The sequence below is a fragment of the Stenella coeruleoalba genome (assembly GCF_951394435.1).
Source record: "Stenella coeruleoalba genome assembly, chromosome: 2".
NCBI classification, from domain to species: Eukaryota; Metazoa; Chordata; class Mammalia; order Artiodactyla; family Delphinidae; genus Stenella; species Stenella coeruleoalba.
The window spans coordinates 21,737,704-21,764,190 of NC_137147.1; the positions used below are offsets into that span (position 1 = coordinate 21,737,704).

The 26,487-nt window shown below is 35.2% G+C and overlaps 1 protein-coding gene across 8 annotated transcripts in view; it reads left to right on the forward strand.

The window, feature by feature from the left end:
• The first annotated feature begins 907 nt into the window (after positions 1 to 907).
• CEP128 (centrosomal protein 128) overlaps positions 908 to 26,487 on the forward strand; it is a 417,494-nt gene continuing 391,914 nt past the window's right edge. For all 8 annotated transcript variants that reach the window (XM_079912854.1, XM_079912856.1, XM_079912858.1 and 5 more), the window contains exons 1-4: positions 908 to 953; positions 4,543 to 4,704; positions 6,390 to 6,476; positions 26,153 to 26,279. In XM_079912854.1, the coding sequence (XP_079768980.1) occupies positions 4,558 to 4,704; positions 6,390 to 6,476; positions 26,153 to 26,279 (361 nt within the window). In that variant the 5' untranslated portion in view covers positions 908 to 953; positions 4,543 to 4,557. The remainder of the gene's footprint in view (positions 954 to 4,542; positions 4,705 to 6,389; positions 6,477 to 26,152; positions 26,280 to 26,487) is intronic.

Sequence of the window (26,487 nt, forward strand, 5' to 3'; positions counted from 1 at the left end):
CATAGACATAGTTATTTAAAGGAAAACAAGTTAATGGGCTAGAAAAGCATCTCACTGATAATTTATATTTCTTAGGTTTTAGATAGAACAGTTTTGCATGGCCATGCATATTTGTTTTTTTTTATGTTACTGCTCAGTATGCTTTTATCAACATGGAATGAATCTAATACTTTGGGCACAATTTCACTGGGGGGAAGATTTTCAGAGGCCTGAAAATCTTATTTTCATTAATGCCACTGATATTAGGGTAAACAGTACTTTTTTAAAATTAATTTTTTACTTGTAGTATAAAATAGTACATTCTTAATGGTCAGTGAAGAGTGTATAATTGGCGCTTACTGTTTTGTGCTTCTCTTCTTAGTTATCTTAAGGAGCTTTTGGGAACTATCTTCATGGGCCAACTCTAGTGGCCAATCCTTTCTCATTTGTTTCTCTTTTCCTCCATCAACTCCATGTCTGGGGAGTGGAGGTGTTGGCTGACTGGCATCTTTTGGTAAGATTGGACCTCTGCCACCATATCTGCCTTCTGCTTTGTGACGTTTAGGGTCAGGTGCTCTCTCTGTTACCTATGAGAGGCGTGTTTGACCTTTTGAATTGTCAGTAATAGTTTTAGAAAGTGCTAAGTTTTTATCAACAGTAAAATACTAATCTAATTTCTATTTTTTATTATAATCAGATTCTTTAATGTCTTTAAAGTCCTTCAACCCTTATGACACGTAATTGAAGTCCTTTCATATGCTATAAAAGTGAATGTTTCATAAGCTATTAAAAAAAACCATGCAAAATTCTCAGATATATCTCACCTTAAAATCTTGATATTTCTACAGGAGTTCCATCAGATGCAGGAGTTTGAAAATCTTTTATTGCTCAAAGTAATTGAAATTAAAAGCTGAAGACTTTTGTGTGAAATAGTGAAATTCATTCTGGAAAGTGTGATTTTTTTCTTATTAAAAGTATGTAATCCTTAATAGGGGTGAGAGGTTTTTCTTTTTTAATGTGACAATTACAAATAATTTAGTTAATGCTGTTGTTAATTTTGTGTAATGCTGCTAAGATTTTCTGTTTTAAATTCATATATCCCATGTCTTTACTTGTTAATATTTATCAACTGATTATAATGTGTTTTCCATTAAGAAAGACTGCAAGGTACATATACCTGCGGTAAAAGTATAGAAGTGTGGTGTGGAAAGTTAAACACAAAATCATTCTGGTAGTTATCCCAGGGGAGGTGGGGCAGGAGTAGTACTGGGTGGAGGGTAGTGTGAGAGGGTACTAAGACTTTATTTATAGCGTTCTAAATATTTTATTAAAAATATTAGAAGCACACGTGTCAGAATGGGAAATAACAATATTAAGAATATATTCTTTAAAATAATAGGGAAATAAGGTGATAGAAATAGAATAAAGAAGACAGAAATAGAAAAGAATAATAATAACATTCTAGGTAGTAGATACATGCATGCTTGTTATATTAGTCTCTACTATTTTATATTTTAAATATTTTCTCAAATTTTAAAAAATAACCATAAAATTTTCAGTTATCACTGTTTGTAGTCAAATTGAAACTCAGACTGCCTGCTCGTTAGATGAGTCTGATACACCATTTATATCCATTGAAGTTGTGTGTAGATAACTGATTATTATTAAAAGTTTGGTACTCAAAAAAATCAGGTTGTCTCATAGATGGTTATCTTGTTTCCTGCTCTCACCAGTAGCCATTATAGTTAACATCTGGTTTCCAATGTTACCTTTTTATTCTGCGTGGTATCCTAACTCCAATTTAGTTTCCAGAATTTTGACTTATTAAAATGATATTCATTATACTTTTAGATACAAAACTTTGACAGATCCAGGCATAATTATTATTTTCCATTATACAAGAAGTAGAAGGAACAGGAAATAAAAACCCCTTTACTCTGAGGCCAATGATTTGATTTGTTTTTAAGGCTCTTTATTATATGCAGCATAGATATGTCACTTAGTTTTTTTCCTGGTGCCTAATACAGATTTCATATTGCTACTTGATTCCCAGCCTCCCTCATTTTGATATTTTTATGCTTAAATGAAATGAGAGGGGGTTGAAGAGGCTGTAGACAACATGTGAACCATGGCCTGCTGCTGCCTGTAATGATTTTTACTAACTGTTAAGATTGTTCGTAAGTAGTGTTTAGGGGACAGCAGAGCAAAGTAGAATGAAAAGAATACTGAAGGTAGAGAAGCCTGGCTGAATCCTGGGTCTGCATCCTTGGTCTGCTACTTAAAATCATTATATGGTGTTGGACTTGTTACTTAACAGCTCCCCCTCAGCATCCTCGATAGATTAGGGGTTAACTGCCCATTTTAATAAGTTATTATGAGAATTAAGTTGGATTGTGTGAGCATCTATATAGTACTTAGCGTTGTAGCAGGCTCTCAGAAAATGTTGATTTTTCCTGTTTTCACTAATGGAAAATGTTGGAAAGTACATTTACATAGAGCAAACGATTTTAGGTCATGTGGCATACATAGATTTATGGGTGTGCTCACATGAGTGCGCACAGGTGTGCAGAGACACACACACACGCGCGCACACACACACACACACACACACACACACCCGTGATTTCCTAAGTATAAAGGTGAACTTTACATTTAAGATTTCTTCTTAAGTTTATTCTTTCGGATTTAAACAGTTGTGATCCTCCAAAATCATAGCCAACAGTTGCTTCAGCCTGTTTCTTGTTCATGTTTTTTGACGTTAGAGAGCTACATCGTGGGCACTGTACCTTTGTACTTCTAGACAGGGGAAGGGGGCGAGAACCAGAGAAGAGAGGTGAGGAAGGAAGTTGAGAGACCTGGGCAGAGGAGAGGCTCGAGTGTGACAGGTGTTTGCTAGCCCTGTCTCAGCCAGTTTGAAGAAGTTGGATGTTCCGTTGACTCTTTTCCTGGTGCTACAAGGACAGACTGTATTTCACTTTGAAAAACCTAAACTCACAGCAAGCTTCCTTGCTTATCTTTTTATTTAGTTTTATTTTATTTAATATTTTAAAAACATGACTACTTTCATTAAATGCTCGAGAATCTATACATATTTAGCAAATTCCCTTTATCTTGGCTTTAGATGTATGGTCATGTACTTCCCAGATGCATTCAGAATAAAGATCTAAAAATTTCAGAATATTCTTGATTATTAAAGAGAGGTTTCATCATACTGTATTTCAAAGGCCAGAAAACTGGCCATATAGATTTTAGGAAGATTATAACAATTAATGTTAAAATAAAGATTATGTTAACCTTCTATTAAGCAGAAAATGAAATTATTGGAATACTCAAACTTTCACTTTTGATAATTGAATTTTCTCTGATGCTTCTTTGTTACAAATATATTTCATTTCTTCAATTTCTATAAAAGGTATTCTGAAACTTTTGAGATCGTCTTGCATGAAATAATTTTCTTTTGCATTAGATTGAAAATCGAGGTAAGGATGGGAGGAAAGCATATTTAGAGACTTTTCTACTGATGACATTATATTCAGGATGTTTGGCTTTCTGTTTTGGTGGAGATGTTGAAGACTCCATCTTCTCACACACTTGTTATTGTAGAGTTTGTACCTCTACTACTGCATTTGTTCAATTCTACTATATTTTAAATTAAGGTGTATGAGAGTGTTCACTGTACAGTGAATGGAATTCTTTTATTTTAGGTCATTCTCTGTGTGTTGTATTTTTGTTTAAAGATGCACATGTTCTCATAGCTTAGTAGAATGGACATCAGACTAGGGCTTCCCTGGCAGTGCAGTGGTTAAGAATCCACCTGCCTATGAAGGGGACGTGGGTTCGAGCCATGGTCGGGGAAGATCCTATATGCCGCGGAGCAACTAAGCCTGCGCTCCACAACTACTGAGCCTGTGCTCTACAGCCCGTGAGCCACAACCACTGAGCCTGTGCACCACAGCTACTGAAGCCTGTGCACCTAGAGCCCATGCTCTGCAACAAGAGAAGCCACCGCAATGAGAAGCCTGCACACCGCAACAAAGAGTAGGTCCCGCTCGCTGCACCTAGAGAAAGCCTGTGCGCAGCAACAAAGACCCAATGCAGCCAAAAATATAAAATAAATAAATTAAAGAAAAAAGAATGGACATCAGACTAATATTGAGACCTGCAGGTTTTAGCCTTAGAGAATATCTGTGTTTTTTTTTCTTCTTCATTGTAGAGATACCAATCTATGTGTCTCATATACCTTACAGTGTTGTTGGTAGAGTTATGTGAGATACTGTATGTGAAAGAGCTTATAAAATTTAGGAGCATTGCACAAAACTAAGTGATTATTATTATTTGGAGTTGTAAATGTCTGAGGAATTGCTCATAAACCAGAAAAAACAAAGGAGGGAGAATTACATGTGGAAATGACCTGTGTTTTCAAGCTATGTGTTAGAAATTATGATGTGGCAAAGGGCTAATGTAATAAATACTTTAAAAGATCAAAAAGTAAATAGTTAAATTAATCTCTTATTTCTGTGCTCTTTACCATTTGATTGACCTTGACCTGGATTTATTTTTAAGGATTTTTGCACCTCAATGGCAGGATCCTCCAACGATTCAGACCACTTCCGCTCTCATGACCGATTGGGTCGATGGGCTGCCAGTTCAATACACAGGGAAACTCGAAATCGACCTACTGTGGATGTCACTGAGAAGGTCAACACTATAACAAGTACTTTACAGGTTAGTTTAGCAATGGTTGCATGTAATAGATTTTAACTAGGTTGAGCTAAGAAATGGTTTCAGTCGGTGTATTAGTTTTTTATGCCACAGTAACAAATTTGCACAAAACTAATGTCTAAAAAACCCAGAAATTTATTTTCTTACAGTTCTGTAGGTCAGAATCTGACCCTGGTTTCATTGGACTAAAAGCAGGATGTCAGTAGGGCTGTATTCCTTTTTGGAGGTCCTAGGGAAATATCTGTTCCTTTTCCAGCTTCTAGAGGCTGCCCACATTCCTTGTTTTGTAGCCCCTTCCTTCCTCTTCAAAGCCAGGAAGGGTGGGTTGAGTACTTCTTACATCATATCACTCTTGACTACTCTTCTGCTTCCCTCTTCCACTTTTAAGGTTGCTTGTGATTGAGTCCACCCAATAATCCAGGATAATCTCCTCATCTCAAGGTCCTTAACTTAATCATAGCTGCAAAATCCCTTTTGCCATATAAGGAAACGTATACATAGGTTCGAGGGATTAGGACTTGGACATCTTTGGGGGCATTATTCTGCCTAACACAGTCAGTAAAGATATATTTGAAATATATGATAGGTTGTGGAAATGTTTTGGGATAAGGCAGTATTTCCAAATAAAATACTGTGGGAGTGAAACCAATAGGAATTATTACCATAGTTTACCTTCTTGTGGACATTTGCCTTTAGAGAAGTTGTTCATATTTTGGGTAGGTAAATTATTCATGGATGAATGATACTGAGATGCCATTTTTATTTAGAGGCTAATTTTTGACAGTGTTTGGAAGTTTGAGTGGCAGCAGTTTACATTCCCTCCATAGGAAAGGGCTTTGGAAAAGAGGTGGAGGAAGGGCAAAAAGAAAACTCAGACTTTTTTTCCTACTCTTTAATCTCTTACTTCCGTTTTGCCTGGATAAACATGGATTTTGGCTTTCAATTGCTTTGGGTTAGTATGCTTAGATAAGAAGAGGCTAATTTCTGGTGGAGAAACCATAATTTGATTTAAAACTCCGGAGCCTTTTTCTTTCTAAACTTATTTAAATTAACATAATATTGGATTCTTGCAGTACAAATTCTTGTACTTTCCCACTACTGAAACATATTAGTAAGTATATATTTTTGAAAGAAATGCCTCCATTTACCTCTCAGGTGAAACCTAGCATATTTAGGTGGAAACCATTTTTACTGTAATTACAAACAAATTTTATAGCTAAAAGTTAAAGGATACTTTGTTTTCTTTTCTCTTAATGGAGTCCTTGAGGTAAAGTAATAACTGAAATAACATTGATCCTAATGATTTGCTTGTCATGAACACAATCGACTAGATTTTTCTCAGGATTTCTCTTATATAAAGAGGGTCTGAATTAGTTGAGGTGCACAAATTGACGATGAGGATTCTTTTCCAATTTATGGTTTTGTTGCCAACTTATTATGGAACCTTGGATAAGGATTGAAATTTTGTGCTTCAGATTTCACACAAGTAAATTGCAGATGGATTTGAGTTTCTCTGTCAGTGCTGTTAATAAGATTTATTTGATATTTATGAAGTATATTACCCAACTTAATTATTATATAAATTGTACCTTTTGCAAATGGGTGACCTAGCTGTTTGATATGCCGCTAAGATTGATTGGGGAAAACATTGTTTGGAGCAATTAATAAAGTCCACTTTCTTTCTTTAGGACACTAGTCGGAACCTGCGGCAAGTTGACCAGATGCTTGGACAGTATCGAGAATATAGTAATGGACAGGCGGGGGCTATAGAACACGTAAGAATGTTTACATATGTTTGCATTTACTCTTACCCACCTTTTTGGAAATTTAGTTGTTGAGGAGTATGGATGTGAGATAAAGGACGTAACCACTGTGAATAGCTTTAGCTTTTCAACTGCTTTATTATTTTATAGTTTAAATTTAGCTTGTCAGATGGCTTGCCAGCTAGTCTATATAGATTAGATTCTATTGAATTTGAAAGCTTTACATTTTTTTTTTTGGCTGTGCCACATGGCTTGTGCGATTTTAGTTCCCTGACTAGGGATTGAACCCCGGGCCCTTGGCAGTGAGAGCATGGAGTCCTAACCACTGGACCACCAGGGAATTCCCTAAAATGAATATTTTTTTTATTAATATTTTGCTAATTCTGTCTCTTATTTCCTTCTTTTGGAATTTGCTAACTCATCCTCTGTAAACTCTTAGAAAACCAAAGAAATTTATTCCTTCATGTTTCTAATTATGAGTATACACTCTAATAAGATTAGTATTACATGTGTGCTATAATGATAGTTTTATATATATCTGTGCTGTACTGAGTTGTCACATAAGCCCCAAGTTTAATTGATTATTTGTTATTTTCTTTTTACAAAGCAGAAGTATAGTCATCATTTGCTTTTAATCGGAAGCTAATTGCTTGAGCACAGGGAACATATTTTCTCTCATAAGGTTTTTTTACTACTTTCATTTAGAAAATAAACTTGGACTTTCTTGTATCTACCAAATTTTTATGATTTATGGTATATTTGCAGATGGGGCCATAGATTTTATATATTTGGGTAGCTCATGAAATGTTTTAGATTTAACTACCTTATTAATAATGGGAGTTAATTCTTTGCTCTTTAATTTATTAGTAAAAAAATAAAAACATTATTAACTAGTAGCAGAGAAAAACCTACTTTGTCAGGTTGAATATTAGACGAATTTCCCTTGAATTGAGCAATTGGGAAATAAAACTATGTATTAAGTGAAACTTCTGTACAGGTAAGCTTTTAAAACACAGAGTGTGTTCTCCTAGAATTGGTAGGCCTAGAATTGAATAATGCTGAGCTCTGGGGGAGTAGTTTTATACATGGGAAGTAGATAAGCTCAACAGGTATTTCTTTCCCGTCTGAGTTGTAAGTACCTAGACTGGAAAGCCACTCATTTAAAATAGGACACAGGAAAATAAGATTCTTTCCTTTTACTTTAGGCTGTTCCTTGTCTGGTCTAGAGTCTTCCCCTTAGATTCCTCAAATTCTTGTTCTATTAAAGTAGTTGCCTCTCAATGATTTCTGCTCCCAGCATGCCAGAGGGGGATGTCACTCATTGCCTTATATTTACACTCCCTCGATAGAGCAATGATTTCCACCCTACCACCTGTAAGTAACCTGGGGGGGCACCTGCTGTAATCTATGCGAAGATGTGCAACTCAGAAAGAGTATTTCTCACAACAAGTGAATCTGATGGGCTGCTCAGTGAAAATTGCTTTCTTAGCATTAAAATACTTACTGTTACGAAATATAGCAGTAAAATGGGCATACCTAAAAATGAGTGTATGTAATGTGCCAACTATCATGTGATTTATCTGAATCTTTCTATTTGTATTCTTTAAGTCCTCTAAGTACATGATAGTATTATCCTCTATTTTAAAAATTTTAATTATTGTGTGTTCTGTTTAGGGAGGGACCCTGGAGAGTGATTTGTTTGTTTCTTCCTTTTGGAGACTGTGCTCCAGCTCATGCAAGTTCTCTTGATGTAGAACCTGCTATTTTTTTTCAACAGCCTGTAACAGGCTAATCCATTTTCAAATTATTGTTATTATAATTATTATTTTATTGAGGTATAGTTGATTTACAATGTGTTAGTTTCTGGTGTACAGCAAAGTGATTCAGTTATACACACATGCATATATATTTTAATATTCTTTTCCATTATGGTTTATTATAGGATATTGAATATAGTTCCCTGTGCTATAGAGTAGGACCTTATTTATCTACTTTATATATAATAGCTTGTATCTGCTAATCTCAAATTCCTAATTTATCCCTCACCTACCCCCTTTCCCCTTTGGTAACCATAGTTTTCTATGTCTGTGAGTCTGTTTTGTAAATAAGTTCATTTGTATCATATTTTAGTTTCCACATATAAGTGATATCATGTGATATTTGTCTTCCTCTTTCTGACTTACTTCACTTAGTATTATAATCTCTAGGTTCATCCAATGTTGCTGCAAATGGCGTTATTTCATTTTTTATGGCTGAGTAGTATTCCATTGTATATATGTATATACCACATCTTCTTTATCCATTCATCTGTTGATGGACATTTAGGTTGCTTCCATGTCTTGGCTATTGTAAATACTGCTGCTGTGAACATTGGGGTGCATGCATCTTTTTGAATTAGAGTTTTTTCTGGATATGCCCAGGAGTGGGATTGCTGGATCTTATGGCAATTCTATTTTTAGTTTCTTAAGGAACATCCATACCTTTTTCCATAGTGCTGCACCAGTTTACTTTCCCACCAACAGTGTAGGAGTGTTCCTTTTTCTTCACACCCTCATTAGCATTTATTATTTGCAGACTTTTTAATGATGGCCATTCTGACTGGTGTGAGGTGATACTGCAGCTTTGATTTTCATCTCTCTAATAATTAGTGATGTTGAGCAACTTTTCATATGCCTATTGACCGTCTGTATGTCTTCTTTGGAGAAATGTCTATTTAGGTGTTCTGCCCATTTTTTGATTGGATAGTTTTTTTTGTTGTTGTTATTGAGTTGTATGAGCTGTTTGTTTATTTTGGAAATTAATCCTTTGTCGCATTGTTTGCAAATATTTTCTCCCATTCTGTAGGTTGTCTTTTCATTTTGTTTATGGTTTCCTTTGCTGTGCAAAAGCTTATAAATTTGATTAGGTCCCATTTGTTTCTTTTTGCTTTTATTTCTATTGCCATGGGAGACTGACCTAAGAAAACATTGCTACGATTTATGTTGGAGAATGTTTTGCCTACGTTCTCTTCTAGGAGTTTTATGGTGTCATGTCTTAAGTCTTTAAGCCATTTTGAGTTTATTTTTGTGTATGGTGTGAGGGAGTGTTCTAACTTCATTGATTTACATGCGACTTTCCAGCTTTCCTAACACCACTTGCTGAAGAGACTGTCTTTTCTCCATCATGTATTCTTGCCTCCTTTGTTGTAGATTAATTGACCGTCGGTATGTGGGTTTATTTCTGAGCTCTCTATCCTGTTCCATTGATCTATATGTCTGTTTTTGTGCCAATACCATGCTGTTTGGATTACTGTAGCTTTTTGTAGTATTGTCTGAAGTTTGGGAGGGTTATGCCTTGACCTTTGTTCTTTTTCCTCAGGATACTTTGGCAATTCTGTGTCTTTTATGGTTCCATATAAATTTTAGGATTATTTGTTGTAGTTCTGTGAAAAATGTCATGGGTATTTTGATGGGGTTTGCATTAAATCTGTAGATTGCTTTGGGCTGTATTACCATTTTAACTATATTAATTCTTCCAATCTAAGAGCATGAGATATCTTTCCATTTCTTTGAGTCATCTTCAGTTTCTTTTATCAATGTTTTATAGTTCTCAGCATAAAAGTCTTTCAAAACCTCTTTGGTCAGGTTTATTCCTAAGTACTTTTTCTTGTTTTTGGATGCAATTTTAAAAGAGATTGTTAGGGACTGTTTATTTACATGCCTTTTCTGATATTTCATTGTGAGTGCAAAGAAATGCAACAGATTTCTGTATGCTAACCTTGTATCCTGCTACCTTGCTGAATTCGTTTATCAGTTCTAGTAGTTTTTGTGTTGAGTCTTTAGGGTTTTCTGTATATAGTATCATGTCATCTGCATATAATGACAATTTTACCTCTTCCCTTCCAATCTGGATACCTTTTATTTCTTTTTCTTGTCTGGCTGCTGTGGCTAGGACTTCCAATACTATGTTGAATAGGAGTGGTGAGAGGGCATCCTTGTCGTGTTCCAGATTTTAGTGGGAAGGCTTTCAGCTCTTCACTGTTGAGTATTATGTTGGCTGTGGGTTTGTCATAAATAGCTTTCATTATTATGAGATATGTTCCCCCTATACCTACTTTGGTAAGAGTTTTTATCGTGAATGGATATTGAATTTTCGTTAATCCATTTTAATCAGTGTTCAACTGTTAAAAAAATTTCTCCATGTTAAATATCCATTGCCTAATTGAAATTAGCATTTCTCTTTTAAAATATAAGACATTTCCTAGGAAATGGGATCAGCCATTCTGCTCTAGGGAAGACAAGAACTTCTATTATTTTTATTTATTTATTTAAAAAAGTTTTGAATTTTATTTATTTTTTTATACAGCAGGTTCTTATTAGTCATCAATTTTATACACATCAGTGTATACATGTCAATCCCAATCGTCCAATTCATCACACCCCCACCCCCACACCCCCACGGCTTTCCTCCCTTGGTGTCCATACGTTTGTCTGTACATCGGGGTCTCAATTTCTGCCCTGCAAACTGGTTCATCTGTACCATTTTTCTACGTTCCACATATATGCATTAATATACGATATTTGTTTTTCTCTTTCTGACTGACTTCACTCTGTATGACAGTCTCTAGATCCATACATGTCTCAACAAATGACCCAATTTTGTTCCTTTTTATGGCTGAGTAATATTCCATTGTATATATGTACCACAACTTCTTTATCCATTTGTCTGTCGATGGGCATTTAGGTTGCTTCCATGACCTGGCTATTGTAGGTAGTGCTTCTGTGAACACTGGGATACATGTGTCTTTTTGAATTGTGGTTTTCTCTGGGTATATGCCCAGTAGTGGGATTGCTGGATCATATGGTAATTCTATTTTAGTTTTTTAAGGAACCTCCATACTGTTCTCCATAGTGGCTGTATCAGTTTACATTCCCACCAACAGTGCAAGAGGGTTCCCTTTTCTCCACACCCTCTCCAGCATTTGTTGTTTGTAGATTTTCTGATGAAGCCCATTCTGACTGGTGTGAGGTGATACCTAATTGTCGTTTTGATTTGCATTTCTCTAATAATTAGTGATGTTGAGCAGCTTTTCATGTGCTTCTTGGCCATCTGTATGTCTTCTTTGGAGAACTGTCTATTTAGGTCTTCTGCCCATTTTTGGCTTGGGTTGCTTGTTTTTTTTAATATTGAGCTGCACGAGCTGTTTATATATTTTGGAGATTAATCCTTTGTTGATTCGTTTGCAAATACTTTCTCCCATTCTGAGGGTTGTCTTTTCGTCATGTTTATAGTTTCCTTTGCTGGGCAAAAGCTTTGAAGTTTCACTAGGTCCCATTTGTTTATTTTTGTTTTTATTTCCATTACTCTAGGAGGTGGATCAAAAAAGATCTTGCTGTGATTTATGTCAAAGAGTGCTCTTCCTCCGTTTTCCTCCAAGAGTTTTATAGTGTCCAGACTTACATTTAGGTCTCTAATCCATTTTGAGTTTATTTTTGTGTATGGTGTTAGGGAGGATTCTAATTTCATTCTTTTACATGTAGCTGTCCAGTTTTCCCAGCACCACTTGTTGAAGAGACTGTCTTTTCTCCATTGTATATCCTTGCCTCCTTTGTCATAGATTAGTTGACCATAGGTGCGTGGGTTTACCTCTGGGCTTTTTATCTTGTTCCATTGATCTATGTTTCTGTTTTTGTGCCAGTACCATATTGTCTTGATTACTGTAGCTTTGTAGTATAGTCTGAAGTCAGGGAGTCTGATTCCTCCAGCTCTGTTTTTTCCCTCAAGACTGCTTTGGCTATTCGGGGTCTTTTGTGTCTCCATACAAATTTTAAGATTTTTTGTTCTAGTTCCATAAAAAATGCCATTGGTAGTTTGATAGGGATTGCATTGAATCTGTAGATTGCTTTGGGTAGTGTAGTCATTTTCACAATATTGATTCTTCCAATTCAAGAACATGGCATATCTCTCCATCTGTTGGTATCATCTTTAATTTCTTTCATCAGTGTCTTATAGTTTTCTGCATACAGGTCTTTTGTCTCCCTAGGAAGGTTTATTCCTAGGTATTTTATTCTTTTTGTTGCAGTGGTAAATGGGAGTGTTTCCTTAATTTCACTTTCAGATTTTTCATCATTAGTGTGTAGGAATGCAAGAGATTTCTGTGCATTAATTTTGTATCCTGCAACTTTACCAGATTCATTGATTAGCTGTAGTAGTTTTCTGGTGGCATCTTTAGGATTCTCTATGTATAGTATCATGTCATCTGTAAACAGTGACAGGTTTACTTCTTCTTTTCCAATTTGTATCCCTTTTATTTCTTTTTCTTCTCTGATTGCCATGGCTAGCACTTCCAAAACTATGTTGAATAATAGCGGTGAGAGTGGACATCCTTGTCGTGTTCCTGATCTTAGAGGGAATGCTTTCAGTTTTTCACCATTGAGAATGATGTTTGCTGTGGGTTTGTCGTATATGGCCTTTATTATGTTGAATTAGGTTCCGTCTATGCCCACTTTCTGGAGAGTTTTTATCATAAATGGGTGTTGAATTTTGTCAAAAGCTTTTCCTGCATCTATTGAGATGATCATATGGTTTTTATTCTTCAGTTTGTTAATATGGTGTATCACATTGATTGATTTGCATATATTGAAGAATCCTTGCATCCCTGGGATAAATCCCACTTGCTCATGGTGTATGATCCTTTTAATATGTTGTTGGATTCTGTTTGCTAATTTTTTTTGAGGATTTTTGCATCTATATTCATGTGTGATATTGGTCTGTAATTTTCTTATTTTGTAGTATCTTTGTCTGGTTTTGGTATCAGGGTGATGGTGGCCTTGTAGAATGAGTTGGGGAGTTTTCCTCCCTCTGCTATATTTTGGAAGAGTTTGAGAAGGATAGGTGTTAGCTCTTCACTAAATGTTTGATAGAATTTGCCTGTGAAAGCCATCTGGTCCTGGGCTTTTGTTCGTTGGAAGATTTTTAATCACAGTCTTAATTTCAGTGCTTCTGTTTGGTCTGTTTATATTTTCTGTTTCTTCTTGGTTCAGTCTCAGAAGGTTGTACTTTTCTAAGAATTTGTCCATTTCTTCTAGGTTGTCCATTTTATTGGCATAGAGTTGCTTGTAGTAATCTCTCATGATCCTTTGTGTTTCTGCAGTGTCAGTTGTTTCTTCTCCTTTTTCATTTCTAATTCTGTTGATTTGAGTCTTCTCCCTTTTTTTCTTGATGAGTCTGGCTCATGGCTTATCAATTTTGTTTACCTTCTGAAAGAACCAGCTTTTAGTTTTATTGATCTTTGCTATTGTTTCCTTCATTTCTTTTTCATTTATTTCTGATCTGATCTTTATGATTTCTTTCCTTTTGCTAACTTTGGGTTTTGTTTGTTCTTCTTTCTCTAGTTCTTTTAGGTGTAAGTTTAGATAGTTTATTTGAGATTTTTCTTGTTTCTTGAAGTAGGCTTGTATAGCTATAAACTTCCCTCTTAGAACTGCTTTTGCTGCCTCCCATAGGTTTTGGATTGTCGTGTTTTCATTGTCATTTGTCTCTACGTATTTTTTGATTTCCTCTCTGATTTCTTCAGTGATCTCTTGGTTATTTAGTAACGTAGTGTTTAGCCTCCATGTGTTTGTGTTTTTTATGTTTTTTCCCGTGTAATTGATTTCTACTCTCATAGTGCTGTGGTCAGAAAAGATGCTTGATATGAGTTCAATTTTATTAAATTTATTGAAGCTTGATTTGTGACCCAAGATGTGATCTATCCTGGAGAATGTTCTGTGCACACTTGAGAAGAAAGTGTAATCTGCTGTTTTTGAATGGAATGTCCTATAAATATCAGTTAAATCTATCTTGTCTGTTGTGTCATTTCAAGCTTCTGTTTCTTTATTTATTTTCCTTTTGGGTGATCTGTCCATTGGTGTAAGTGAGGTGTTAAAGTCCCTCACTATTACTGTGTTACTGTCAATTTCCTCTTTTACAGCTGTTAGAAGTTGCCTTATATATTGAGGTGCTCCTATGTTGGGTACATATATATTTATAATTGTTATATCTTCTTCTTGGATTGATCCCTTGATCATTATGTAGTGCCCTTCCTTGTCTCTTGTAACATTCTTTATCTTAAAGTCTATTTTATCTGATATGAGTATTCCTACTCCAGCTTTCTTTTGATTTCCATTTGCATGGAATATCTTTTTCCATCCCCTGTATGTGTCCCTAGATTTGAAGTGGGTCTCTTGTAGACAGCATATTTATGGGTCTTGTTTTTGTATCCATTCAGCAAGCCTGTGTCTTTTGGTTGGAGCATTTACTCCATTCATGTTTAAGGTAATTATCGATATGTAAGTTCTGTGACCATTTTCTTAATTGTTTTGGGTTTGTTTTTATAGGTCCTTTTCTTCTCTTGTGTTACCCACTTAGAGAAGTTCCTTTAACATTTGTTGTAGAGCTGGTATGGTGGTGCTGAATTCTCTTAGCTTTTGCTTGCCTGTAAAGCTTTTGATTTCTCTATCGAATCTGAATGAGATCCTTGCCGGGTAGAGTAATCTTGGTTGTAGGTTCTTCCCTTTCATCACTTTAAGTATATCTTGCCACTCCCTTCTGGCTTGTAGAGTTTCTGCTGAGAAGTTAGCTGTTAACCTTATGGGAGTTCCCTTGTATGTTATTTGTTGTTTTTCCCTTGTTGCTTTCAATAATTTTTCTTTGTCTTTAATTTTTGCCAATTTGATTACTGTGTGTCTCGGCATGTTTCTCCTTGGGTTTATCCTGTATGGGACTCTCTGTGCTTCCTGGACTTGGGTGGCTATTTCCTTTCCCATGTTATGGAGGTTTTTGACTATAATCTCTGCAAATATTTTCTCTGGTCCTCTCTCTCTCCCCTCCTTCTGGGACCCCTATGATGCAAATGTTGTTGCGTTTAATGTTGTCCCAGAGGTCTCTTAGGCTGTCTTCATTTCTTTTCATTCTTTTTTCTTTATTCTGTTCTGCAGCAGTGAATTCCACCATTCTATCTTCCAGGTCACTTATCTGTTCTTCTGCCTCAATTATTCTGCTATTGATTCCTTCTAGTGTAGTTTTCATTTCAGTTATTGTGGTGTTCATCTCTGTTTGTTTGTTCTTTAATTTTTCTAGGTCTTTGTTAAACATTTTTTGCATCTTCTTGATCTTTGCCTCCATTCTTTTTCCGAAGTCCTGGATCATCTTCACTATCATTATTCTGAATTCTTTTTCTGTAAGGTTGCGTATCTCCACTTCATTTAGTGGTTTTTCTGGGGTTTTATCTTGTTCCTTCATCTGTTACGTAGCCCTCTTCGTTTTAATCTTGTCTATCTTTCTGTGAATGTGGTTTTTGTTCCACAGGCTGCAGGATTGTAGTTCTTCTTGCTTCTGCTGTCTGCTCTCTGCGGATGAGGGTATCTCAAGAACTTTTATTTTTAACTTAGATCTTATAAATGATACTAATGCTAAACCTCAGGAAATGGATACAAGTGATATACAGTTTACCTTTGAACAACATGGTATTTGGAGCTCTGGCCTTCCACACAGTTGAAAATTTGTGTATAACTTATAGTTGGCCCTTGGTATCTGAGGTTCCTCCCTCTCTGCAGTTCCTCTGTATCTGTGATTCTGTGTTCATGGATTCAACGAACCTTGGATCATGTAGTACTGTGGTATTTACTACTGAAAAAAATCCGCAGGTGAACAGTGCAGTTCAAACCCATGTTGTTCAAGGGTCAACTGTGTATGAACTTACATATTTATTTTATGGAGGTTCAGTTTTGTGAACATAATTCGCCAGTGAGTGAGGAGCTATGTAAATATTCAGTGCAATGCTTTCCTCCTGAGACGATCTGCCCTAACAAGAGAATTGTGAGAATTATTCCTGTTGGTTTTGTAAGGGTCAGGAGTCATGATGAGTCACTTTTTTGACTACCTTTTCTTGAAATGTACATAATTTCACTGTTGTTTTCTTGAATCTTTATTCCAACTCTAAATTTATTTATTTGCTTATAATATGTGAAGGCCTCTCTCTGTGAGGAGTTGAGCAGTGTTAGAGGGTCAGCAATGGGGTGTGTGGTGTTTCATAGAGAAGTAGCATCTACCTTTTCATATTCTCTTTGGGAATATCTTCATAAGCTTAGTTTACAGGTACCTTTTTGTTTTTTGTGTGATAACTCATTTAATTCTCTCAACAGTCCTATTAGGTAGATACTATTATTATCCTCATTTACAAGATAAAAATACTAAGGCACAGAATGGGTACTAGCTTGCCCACAGTCTCACAGTTAGTCAGTGACAGAGCCAAGGATAGGACATTATCCCAAAACCCAGCATCAGGATTCATTCACATCATTGAGTTGTGCTTGCTCACATTTTAATGATGATATGAATTTAATTTTTCTGAAAATTGGGATTTTGGATTCAAAGTTTGAAGGGTTATATAATTTACATTTATAAACTAGATTCTGGAGATTATCTTAACTGATTGAAAAACCAAAGCCCATTATCACACAAGTCATTAATGTTACAGCTGGTGCAATGTCCAGAATGAGAGTTAGATGGAACAAATACAGAAACAGAATGGGAAGAAATCCGATGCTGAGCTAGGATTGGCATTGAAGGCTTGCCAAAGTTGGCTGTTCTAGCTGCCACTTAAGGCAGTATGGTGGATTCTGCAGGTTGCTTACACCAGCACTGGTTTCCCCCTTCTTCCTAAGTAACAACCACTGATTTTTTTTTTTTTTTAACGAGCCTTTCTTGTAGCCAGCCCAACCAATCAGCCATATTAAGTTGGATAGTATGACTTAGGATCTTTGGTCTTAATGAACTTCATGACCTTAAGTAAGTGTCATCCTGCATTATTTCTCATGCTGTAAATTTCTTGGGAGGTCTGAGAACATTTGGTCCAAAGAAGACCTGTGGGGGTTGGTTTTATATGAAAGTTTACTGGGAATATTTGGAACATATACTCCTATGTTAAATAGTGCAACTGATTAGCTTAATGTTTAGAACATATCTAGAGCTGTGTGTTCCTATTCATGAGAGAACAGGTCTGTTTTTATGTTAATGCCATAAAAATGGAATGCCCTCAAGAAAGAATATTCAACATAAAAAGTTAATACCTTCTGCAGTGGAAATTTGGACTGCAGCTGATGAGGCTAAAGTAGTTAATATTTGGTATAAAAGAAAGATACAGTTCTTTTGATTCAAATCAGCAGATTCATTAAGTACATTTTTAAGGTAAAGAGTGGTTAAAATATAGTAAAATCAAATTAGAGCTTAGAGACTTGCATTAATAGGTAATTTTTCTTCTAATTAAGTACTCTGATTAAAATTTCCCTTTGGGAGTAATAGGACGTTACCATCTGGCGTATATGAACTTTGGAAGAATTTGAATGTTAAATAACGAAGTCCAGGTTTTTTCTTCTTTTCAATGGATTTCAGTTGTTAGATATACATAGTGACAGCCTAGAAGCTTAATGTTAATTGTTTGGAGCCAGGCACAAGCCACTTGTAATATCCCAGAGCTGAAGGTACCCATCCCTTTCTCTCTGGCTGAGTTCTCCTAATTGTCCTAAAGGTGAGAACTGTTCCATCTTTTAACAACTTCAGTGCTAAGTAGTGAGAATGTATGGGTAAGAAATTACAATGGAACAACTGAATTCTGTTAGGAACTTTTTTTGTAAATATATTTCAGATCTTAGGAATTAGGTTCTTAGAGTCTTATGTTTAAAATTTTATTGCCAAGTTTCTCATGAAACTACTAGACAGGAGAATAATTTTTACAGAATTTTGCTTTGAGGCTAGTGGAAAAATGTAAACTTTGGAGTCAGACTTAAAATTGAATCCTGATTTTTTTCCACTAGAAACCATTTCAGTGATTTTGGGCAAGTTATTAAATCTTTCTGAACTTGAATTTAATCATCTGGAAAATGAACATAATTATATATGCCTTATTATAACTAACATTTATTGAAGTAGTCACGCTGTTTTAGACACTTGATAAACATTTATGTTCTTGTTACTTCTTTAATTCATCCAGTAATCCCTATCTTCAAGTATTTGCTATGTTCTTAATATAGATTAAGTACTTGGTACATTATAGGCACTGAGTATTCTTCCTTTCCTTTCCTTGAATTCACTGGGCCTAACTTCAGTTTCTTTTGTGTATTATTGTGACTATAAACAACATAATATGTTGTAACGTTCACAGTGATAGGTGTATCTGATTGTTTTGACTTCAAAGTATATGCCAAATTAGACAGCATACATAATGCTGCTTTTCCCCCCTTATGTCCATGATTATATTGTCTGTCCACCCAAAATACAATAATGTACTATTAAGAGCACATTCCATTTTCCATGCATGCTCATTTTTTTTTAAAAAAATTATTTATTTATTTGGCTGTACCGGGTCTTAGTTGAGGCATGCAGGATCTTTAGTTATGGCATGCTAACTCTTAGTTGCAGCATGTGGGATCTAGTTGCCTGACTAGGGATCGAACCCAGCCCCCCTGCATTGGGAGCTCAGAGTCTTAGCCACTGGGCCACCAGGGAAGCCCCCATGTATGCTCATTTAATAACATTCAGAATATTATATGGAAACACTTTAAAAAATTTTAAAAATCGTTAGAATATGTATGCTATGTGGGCTTTGAATATATGAGATCTCATTTAAAAATAAAATAGTCACATAAATAAATATGATGTATCATTTGAAAGGGAATTTCTAAATTTCAGAACTATTAGTATAGACTTATATTTCCATAAATCAGCCTATGGAGAGAGGTTAGGGATAGCAGTCAGAGCTAATGATCTTTCTGGTAAATAAAAAATAAGATAGCAGCAACCATTTAAAAAATACATTTCAGCAACAGATGGTGGGACCAGAAAAGTATGCAAACCATAAATTTGCACTCTAATTTTATAAAACTCCCCTCCTCCACCTCTTCTACCTCCTTTTTTGTCCTCCTCCTTCTCTTTGTTCTAGTTTTAATAGACTGTAAGGAACCAAAATAGAGCTGATAAAATTAACTCTACAACCAATCTATTTTGCAGTGTATTGCCAGATCAAGCTTGGCATTCTGTGGAGAAACAGGCAGTGAAGGAAAGTCAAGCAGAAAGCACTTAATCAATGTGCCTACGGTTGACGTTATTACCCAGGACAAACTTTTTAAAATGACCTCTTTTCTGCCTCTACTCTTGCCCTGGATTTTGCCAAGTTGACCCCTAAGATTTGTAAATCAAAGTACTTTAATTTTTTTTTTTGTTTCTAATGTCAACGTTATAGGTATATCTAAACTTACTACACAAACTGTCTCCATAGTCACCAGTGCTATATACATTGTGAATGTTTGCTAAATACTGAGTCTTTACTGTCAGGTGAAAACAAAACTAAATGGTTAGATGAAATATTCAGATGTTTCCAATTTCTGCTCAACTATGCAGCTAAGTGAATGCAGTTACCTATACTTTGCATGCATTTCTGTATAGTCTGTGTTATGTTAGGGGATATGTTTTCTTAGTATGAAAATAAGGGATACTTTGGAGTAAGAAAGTATCTGGAGAAACTAAATAGGATCTTTAATGGTTTCCAGAATTTAAGCTGACTTTGAATTGCAGCATTTAGAATTTTTATCAAGGTTTTTTTTTTAAAGTTGTGTTTTTCATTTGTATGTAAGCTAATTATTTGAATATTTGGTAGCTACTATATTTATGTGTGAGTAATCACTGTTCCTACTTCATTTTTATTATGGTCTCTTTGTGGAAGTAATGGTAGATATCTTTTCAGAATGTCCTAGTGACTAGTTTTAGTGTGATATATTTTTCTCTTTCTCACAGTGAGCTTAGTCAAGAATGTGATTAGTTTTGTTGAGAATGTGAATACGTGAGATACACTGGTTATTAGTATCAGTAACTGTAAATTGACCAACGAAGTTTACCCATGTGGTTCTTTGCCTTTTTTCATCTCATCTTATTGAAGTCAAATTTTACTGAATATGATTTATTTCTTAGGCATTTTTGTTAGTGTGTGTGAAGTTGGTGCCTAGTTTCTTAGTTGTTTACAGTTGCTTGTAACCTTACCTTCCCAGAAACTGGTCAAGAAGCTTGCTATTAATGAATTTTGGAAAGTCAATATTTTTTTACTTAAACAAACAAACTAGAGTTCTGGTCCCAGGCTAGGTGGAGTTTAGCATACTCTTCCACTGAATACAGCTATAAAACCTCTCCGAATGCTGAAAAGTAAAGACAGTTGGTCCTTGTTGCATGGTTTCGATGTGCATGAATTTCATTACCCCTATTTGGTCAAATAACACCAGTCCCCAAATAACACAATTCACATTTCAGCTAACACAACAGTATATTAACGATGAGTAACTGCAAAAAGGACAAACTTTACTGCTGGCTCTTCAGTCCACACATTATTGTATAAATAACAAATTGCTGCTTTTGAAGTCTTGCTGATGGGTCGCAGACAGTGAAAATTATAGTTGTGATACCTCCTTGCCTCCCAATGGTAAACCTGCATGCTATTTTACAAGAATAAATAATAATAATAATAATAATAATAAAGGAATTGGTCAAAAAGGTGAAAGTGTGGCAAGGAAATGAAAAGTGATAATGCTGGAATGAAATTTGAATTGTATTATGGAGGAGTTAGATGTGGGGTTAAAAAGAAATAGCTGATAGTGAGAATATTGATATTTTTGCTGTTTAAGAGCCTGTAGGTATACAACTAGAAGAATTCAGTGAAGTCATTTTTAGGGAATGACATTCTTCTAAAGAGCTTCTCCAGATTAAAACATCCAATTTCTTCATTTACTTTTGCTCTTATATTCATTGTGTGTAGTCATCACAGTAAAAACTACCATTTACTCAACAAACTAATCTTCCCTAAGCATTGCTCTAATTATTTTACATACATTATCTTATTTCATCCTCAAAATAAAATATTAGGGTGTGAAATATGTCAACAGGAACAGAAACAAAAGGAGTAGAACTGAGGAAAGTACTGCTAGGCTTTCCTCTGGTCCTTGTGAATCATGATGTTTCTAATGATCACACTTCTTATATGGAGGACCCATTGCTGCCTAGATGATCTCTTTTCATTGATTTGGTGTGCAGTATAGTCAGTTTTTCAGAGTTGTATGTATTTTTCGATTCTCTAAGCTTGACTTATATTTTGTCTCAAATCAGACTTTCAAATAGAGATGTAACAGGGTTTTCAGAGATCTCTATGAGGATTTTAAAATTTGCTATGTTAATGTTAATCTAAAAGCTTATACGTTTAAAATTTTTTTAATTTATTTACTAGTTTCCAAAATAATGAGTTATTTCCCTAACATTCTCTGCTGGTGACCAGTGACTATTTTTTTCTCCTTGAGTATCATTAACTCACAAATTTATTCGTTTCAACTGCTTTATTCCATTGTAGTTAATATTTTTATCGATGCCCAAATTATTTCATCTTTGGCTATAGAGAGATTTCCCACTTGACTTCTGTGTTTAAAAGCATGTCTTAACAATTTGGATAAACTACCTTGCAAACAAGTATTGCCATTCAATTTCAGTGCCCAAGTTTTATTTTCATTCTTACTGGTACATTATAGTAATGCTTCGTTTGTTTTAGTCTAATGTCAAATGAACAGAGATAAAAGAATAGACCTAATATGTAAATGGTACATTTATATCAAGTTGAGGTGAAAATATGTCATAACATGTTCCATGATGCTGGTTTTGTGGTAGTTTATATAGGGGAAAGTGGGGGAAATGGAATCAACACTTGGTATGTGGTGAGGTATTCATGATAAACTTTTAGAATCTGCACCATTGCAGTCAGTACCACAGTCTGTGTGGAACACTGATTTAGTTTCAGCAAAATAGCATTATCCATCATAGTATTATAAATTAATATTAAATTGAATTTTATTAGTGTTGTTTTGTTTTTATGTAATTTCGAGTTTGGTTTGCCTTTGCATCTAATTAGAAGTTATAATCCTAAAGAGTTTAAAACAAATTTTATCTTTTGGTTTTTGTAGTTTAGGAGTTATCAAATTGGTTTTGTACATCATGAATAGATTTTGTGCCATGTCTGTTGTATTATTGCTACTTTAAGTGTAGGTTCTAATTTTATTACATGTTTAGTTTTGTATCTTAGGTGGAGGATCTGTTTTTGCCATGACGTTTGTAGGAGTGATTAAAAGAAATCTTCATCTCACTCATTTACCTTTTACAGTTCAGTTTTTTGGTCTTTATGTATTAGCCTGTTCATCTGTTCAATGGCTTATGATACATCTTTTGAGAGTTTTAAAATGAGGTTGCCAAATAGTTTGTCTAACTTTTTATCTTATTTCTGAAATGATCAATTTTCTAACATCTGTTATTCCTCCTAGATTTTGGGGGTAATGTATCATTTCTGTTGTTCTGCAATATTTTCCCATATGTTCCATGGTGAGTTTTTTGTTGTTGTTAGCAGTGATATTGTGTGTGTGCATGTGTGTGTGAAAATTCCTCTTCTTAATCAGCTTTTAGTTACAGCTCAGGATTTGTTAGCAAATAAGCCCACATGAAAAGGATGCTGGCAAGTTCTGCTTCTGGCATTGGTAGATAAGATTATTTTGGATCAACTCTCCCATTCAGATCAACTGGAAAGGCAAAAAAATTGTAAAAAATAATATTATGAAACCATCAGAGAACTACCAAGGCAGTGAGGAATTTTATAGTCAAGATCTGGCAAAAATAGAAGTCCAGAAGGAAGAGTCCTACATTTGGGACTCTTTCTCTGTCAAGGCAGTAGCTGATTTCAAAAGAGGTGGCTTAGAAGCAGATAAGATTAGAACTATCTGTAGACTCAAAGAGGCTAGAGAGACCAAAATTGGAGTTCAGGAACCCTCCAGCTTTTGATTGAGACCCCAAAGAGTGATAGCCTAGGAAAAATGGTGAATTGAAAATCAGAGCAGTGATAAATTGAAAATTGACCAGTGCTGATGGGGACAGAAGCCCAGCTTTGAATCATCTCAGTTCTAATGAATTAAGGTACATTGGGTTTCCTAGTGACCGTAGCCTGACTTCCTGATAGAAGCAAACCCAAATCCCTTCTGAAGGAAGATGTCATCATCCAGAGCTTTAAATAGCTCCACAGTTTTCATATATAATGTCTATCACATGATAAAAAAAATACTCAGGCATAAGAAAATACAAGAGTTGACTGAAAACCAAGGGAAAAAACAGACAAGAGAAACAAGTAGGAGATTATAAAATAACTATGATTAACCTGTTCAAGAAATTAAAAGATTGAGGGCTTCCCTGGTGGCGCAGTGGTTGAGAGTCTGCCTGCCGATGCAGGGGATACGGGTTCGTGCCCCGGTCCGGGAAGATCCCACATGCCGTGGAGTGGCTGGGCCCGTGAGCCATGGCCGCTGAGCCTGCACGTCTGGAGCCTGTGCTCCGCAATGGGAGAGGCCACAACAGTGAGAGGCCCGCGTACAGCAAAAAAAAAAAAAAGAAAAAAGAAATTAAAAGATTGAGAATTTTGACAATTGAAAACTCTATAAAAAACCAAACAAAAAAGACAAAAAATGAAAATTACAGAAACTGAAAAATATAACTAAGATAAACAAACAAATAAATTAGAAAAAACCATCAACAGATGGATTAAGTAACAGCTTGTACACAGTTAAAGAGAGAATTAATAGATTGAGAGATAGATCAGCATAATATATCCAAAAAGAAGAATGGAGGCATGGATGAACAATACAGAAAAGAGCATAAATGACCCATGGGATTTGGTAGAAAAGATAAAACTTAAATCCAACTGGATTTCCAGGAGAGGAAAGAAAGAATGACGCAGAAAGAATGAAGAGATGTGGCTGAAAATTTACAACACATGAAAGAGATTAAGCTACAGATTCCATGATCTCTGTGGGTCAGAAATGGGATAACTACAAGTAAAGCTGTACATAGTCGTATCATTGTAAAACCATTGACACTCAAAGTCAAAGAGAAAATCTTAAAAAGAGCCAGAGCTGTAAGGGGCAAATTACCTTCAAAAAGAAGCAATGATTAGAAATGTCAGCTGACTTTACTTCCAAAAGGATAATCAACTTTACTTCAATTAAAAAAAAAAAAACTATGAAAAAGGATACTGACATCAGGCTTAGCTTGAAAGATGCAAATAATAAACACAGGAAAAGTTAGTAGAGCTGATTCTGTCACTAACTTATGTGATCTAAAGTCATTTTACCTTTCTAGTCCTTTTTTAATGTTACAGTTTGGATTTGAGCTTTTTAATTTTAACATTGTACAATTTTATTCTGACTGTCATAGATTACTGATATGCTATTTTGTGTTCACTGTGTAAGACCTCTTGACTACTTACATGTTAAACATAGTTTTTTATTTTACTTGTGTATAAATTACTCTCCAGGTAGACCTTAGTTCTCCCAGGCCTCATCTGTATGTTTCCTGGATTGATAGTCTAGGTCCTACAGCTGGTGAACACTCAGGCAGGATGGTATTGCACAAATGCCAGTTTAGAGAAGCAGGGAACAGAGGGTATGGAAATATTAGCTTTTTCTTTCTTTCTTTTTTTTTTCCAGAAATGAGAGTGGTAATAGAGATAAATTGTTGAAATCCTAACTCTACTTCTTTTAATCCAGCCTATTTTAACCTTGGTTCTCCAGAACAGCTAAGTCCAAACAACCAAAGTGAAAAAGGATTTACTCGTTTGTGACTCATATTCTGTTTCAGCTGTGCTCTTCCTTCAGTTGAAGCTACTTTCTTTCTGCACAGTTCCCCAAGGAAACCAACTTATTTCCTCCATCAGTGGTGTTCTACCTTTTAATTCTGGCTGAATTTAGGAAGCCCTCTCTTTTCAATCAATTGTTTTGTTTTGACATTCTCTTTAAAGAGTTACAGATGACTTGTTTTCTGGATCCATACATTATTTTTATTAATATTATTTTTTATTCATCCTTGGCTAAAATGTCTAGACCAGAAGTTTCTCAGCAATTCAGGGTATGTGGATTTTCCTAAGTTTTACTCTTTGTTCCTTTGGGTTTTTGTTGAATCCCCTTTTCAGGTCAATAGTTCTGTACAGCTCTGGATTATATTCTCAGTATTAAGCGTGATTTTATTTATTGTAGCCCTTTAGGTCTTAAAAGATGTTGTCTTATATTCCCTGCTGGCTAACTTCCTAATAACCTGAAGAGAGCATTTGGACAACTGTGATCCTAGTTTGTACTAACAGTCCAACATCTGACCACATGGTTTTCCGGGATTTGAAATCTTTGAATGAATGAAAGGTACTCTGCTACAGAATTGGGCAGTGCACTTTTTTTTCAAAGCAGAAGTCACTGTGACAGCTGTTCATTTTCCTGTTTATTATAGATCTGAGGTTTCTGAAGGAATGTTTAGAAGGAAGGCTTTCTCTTTTTCAGATGTGTTGGCCTTGTTATGTTTCTAAGCATGGGCACATCAATCTGATGGTAATAGAAAGATGGAATAGGTAGTGACAGATGCTATTTAAAACCAGATGTTAGAATTGGGTCTTAAAATATTTATGTTTACTATTTTTATATTTCTATTAATATAACTTAGTTCAAAATTTTCTCTGATATAAATTCTCTTTGGGAACCCAGATAGTTCATGAATAGCTTTAAAATCTCTAGGCTTATTTGTATCTGGAAGTTTTTTAAACTTCATTGTATCCTTTAATTTAGTTAAAAGAAAGCTTGGAGCATTCAATAGGCCAACTGCGGAGTCAACGGTTATTGAGAAACTCAGGAGGGAGAAGTATTTCTGTTACAAGTCTGAGTACAAGTGACCTCGATGGTGGCACTGTGACAGGTAAACTCTTCAGATGTTCTGAAAACCTCTTCTTTGTCTTAAAAATATTCCTGAAGTACATATTGGATACATGTAGTATTTAGACAAATATAACCCATACATAAAATCATACAAATAAGGTGTTAGAAATATACTTTGAAGCATGTTCAATGGGACTTTGATATTCTGAGTCTGTTACTTTTTTCTTCTCAGGCTCTGTAGACCATGT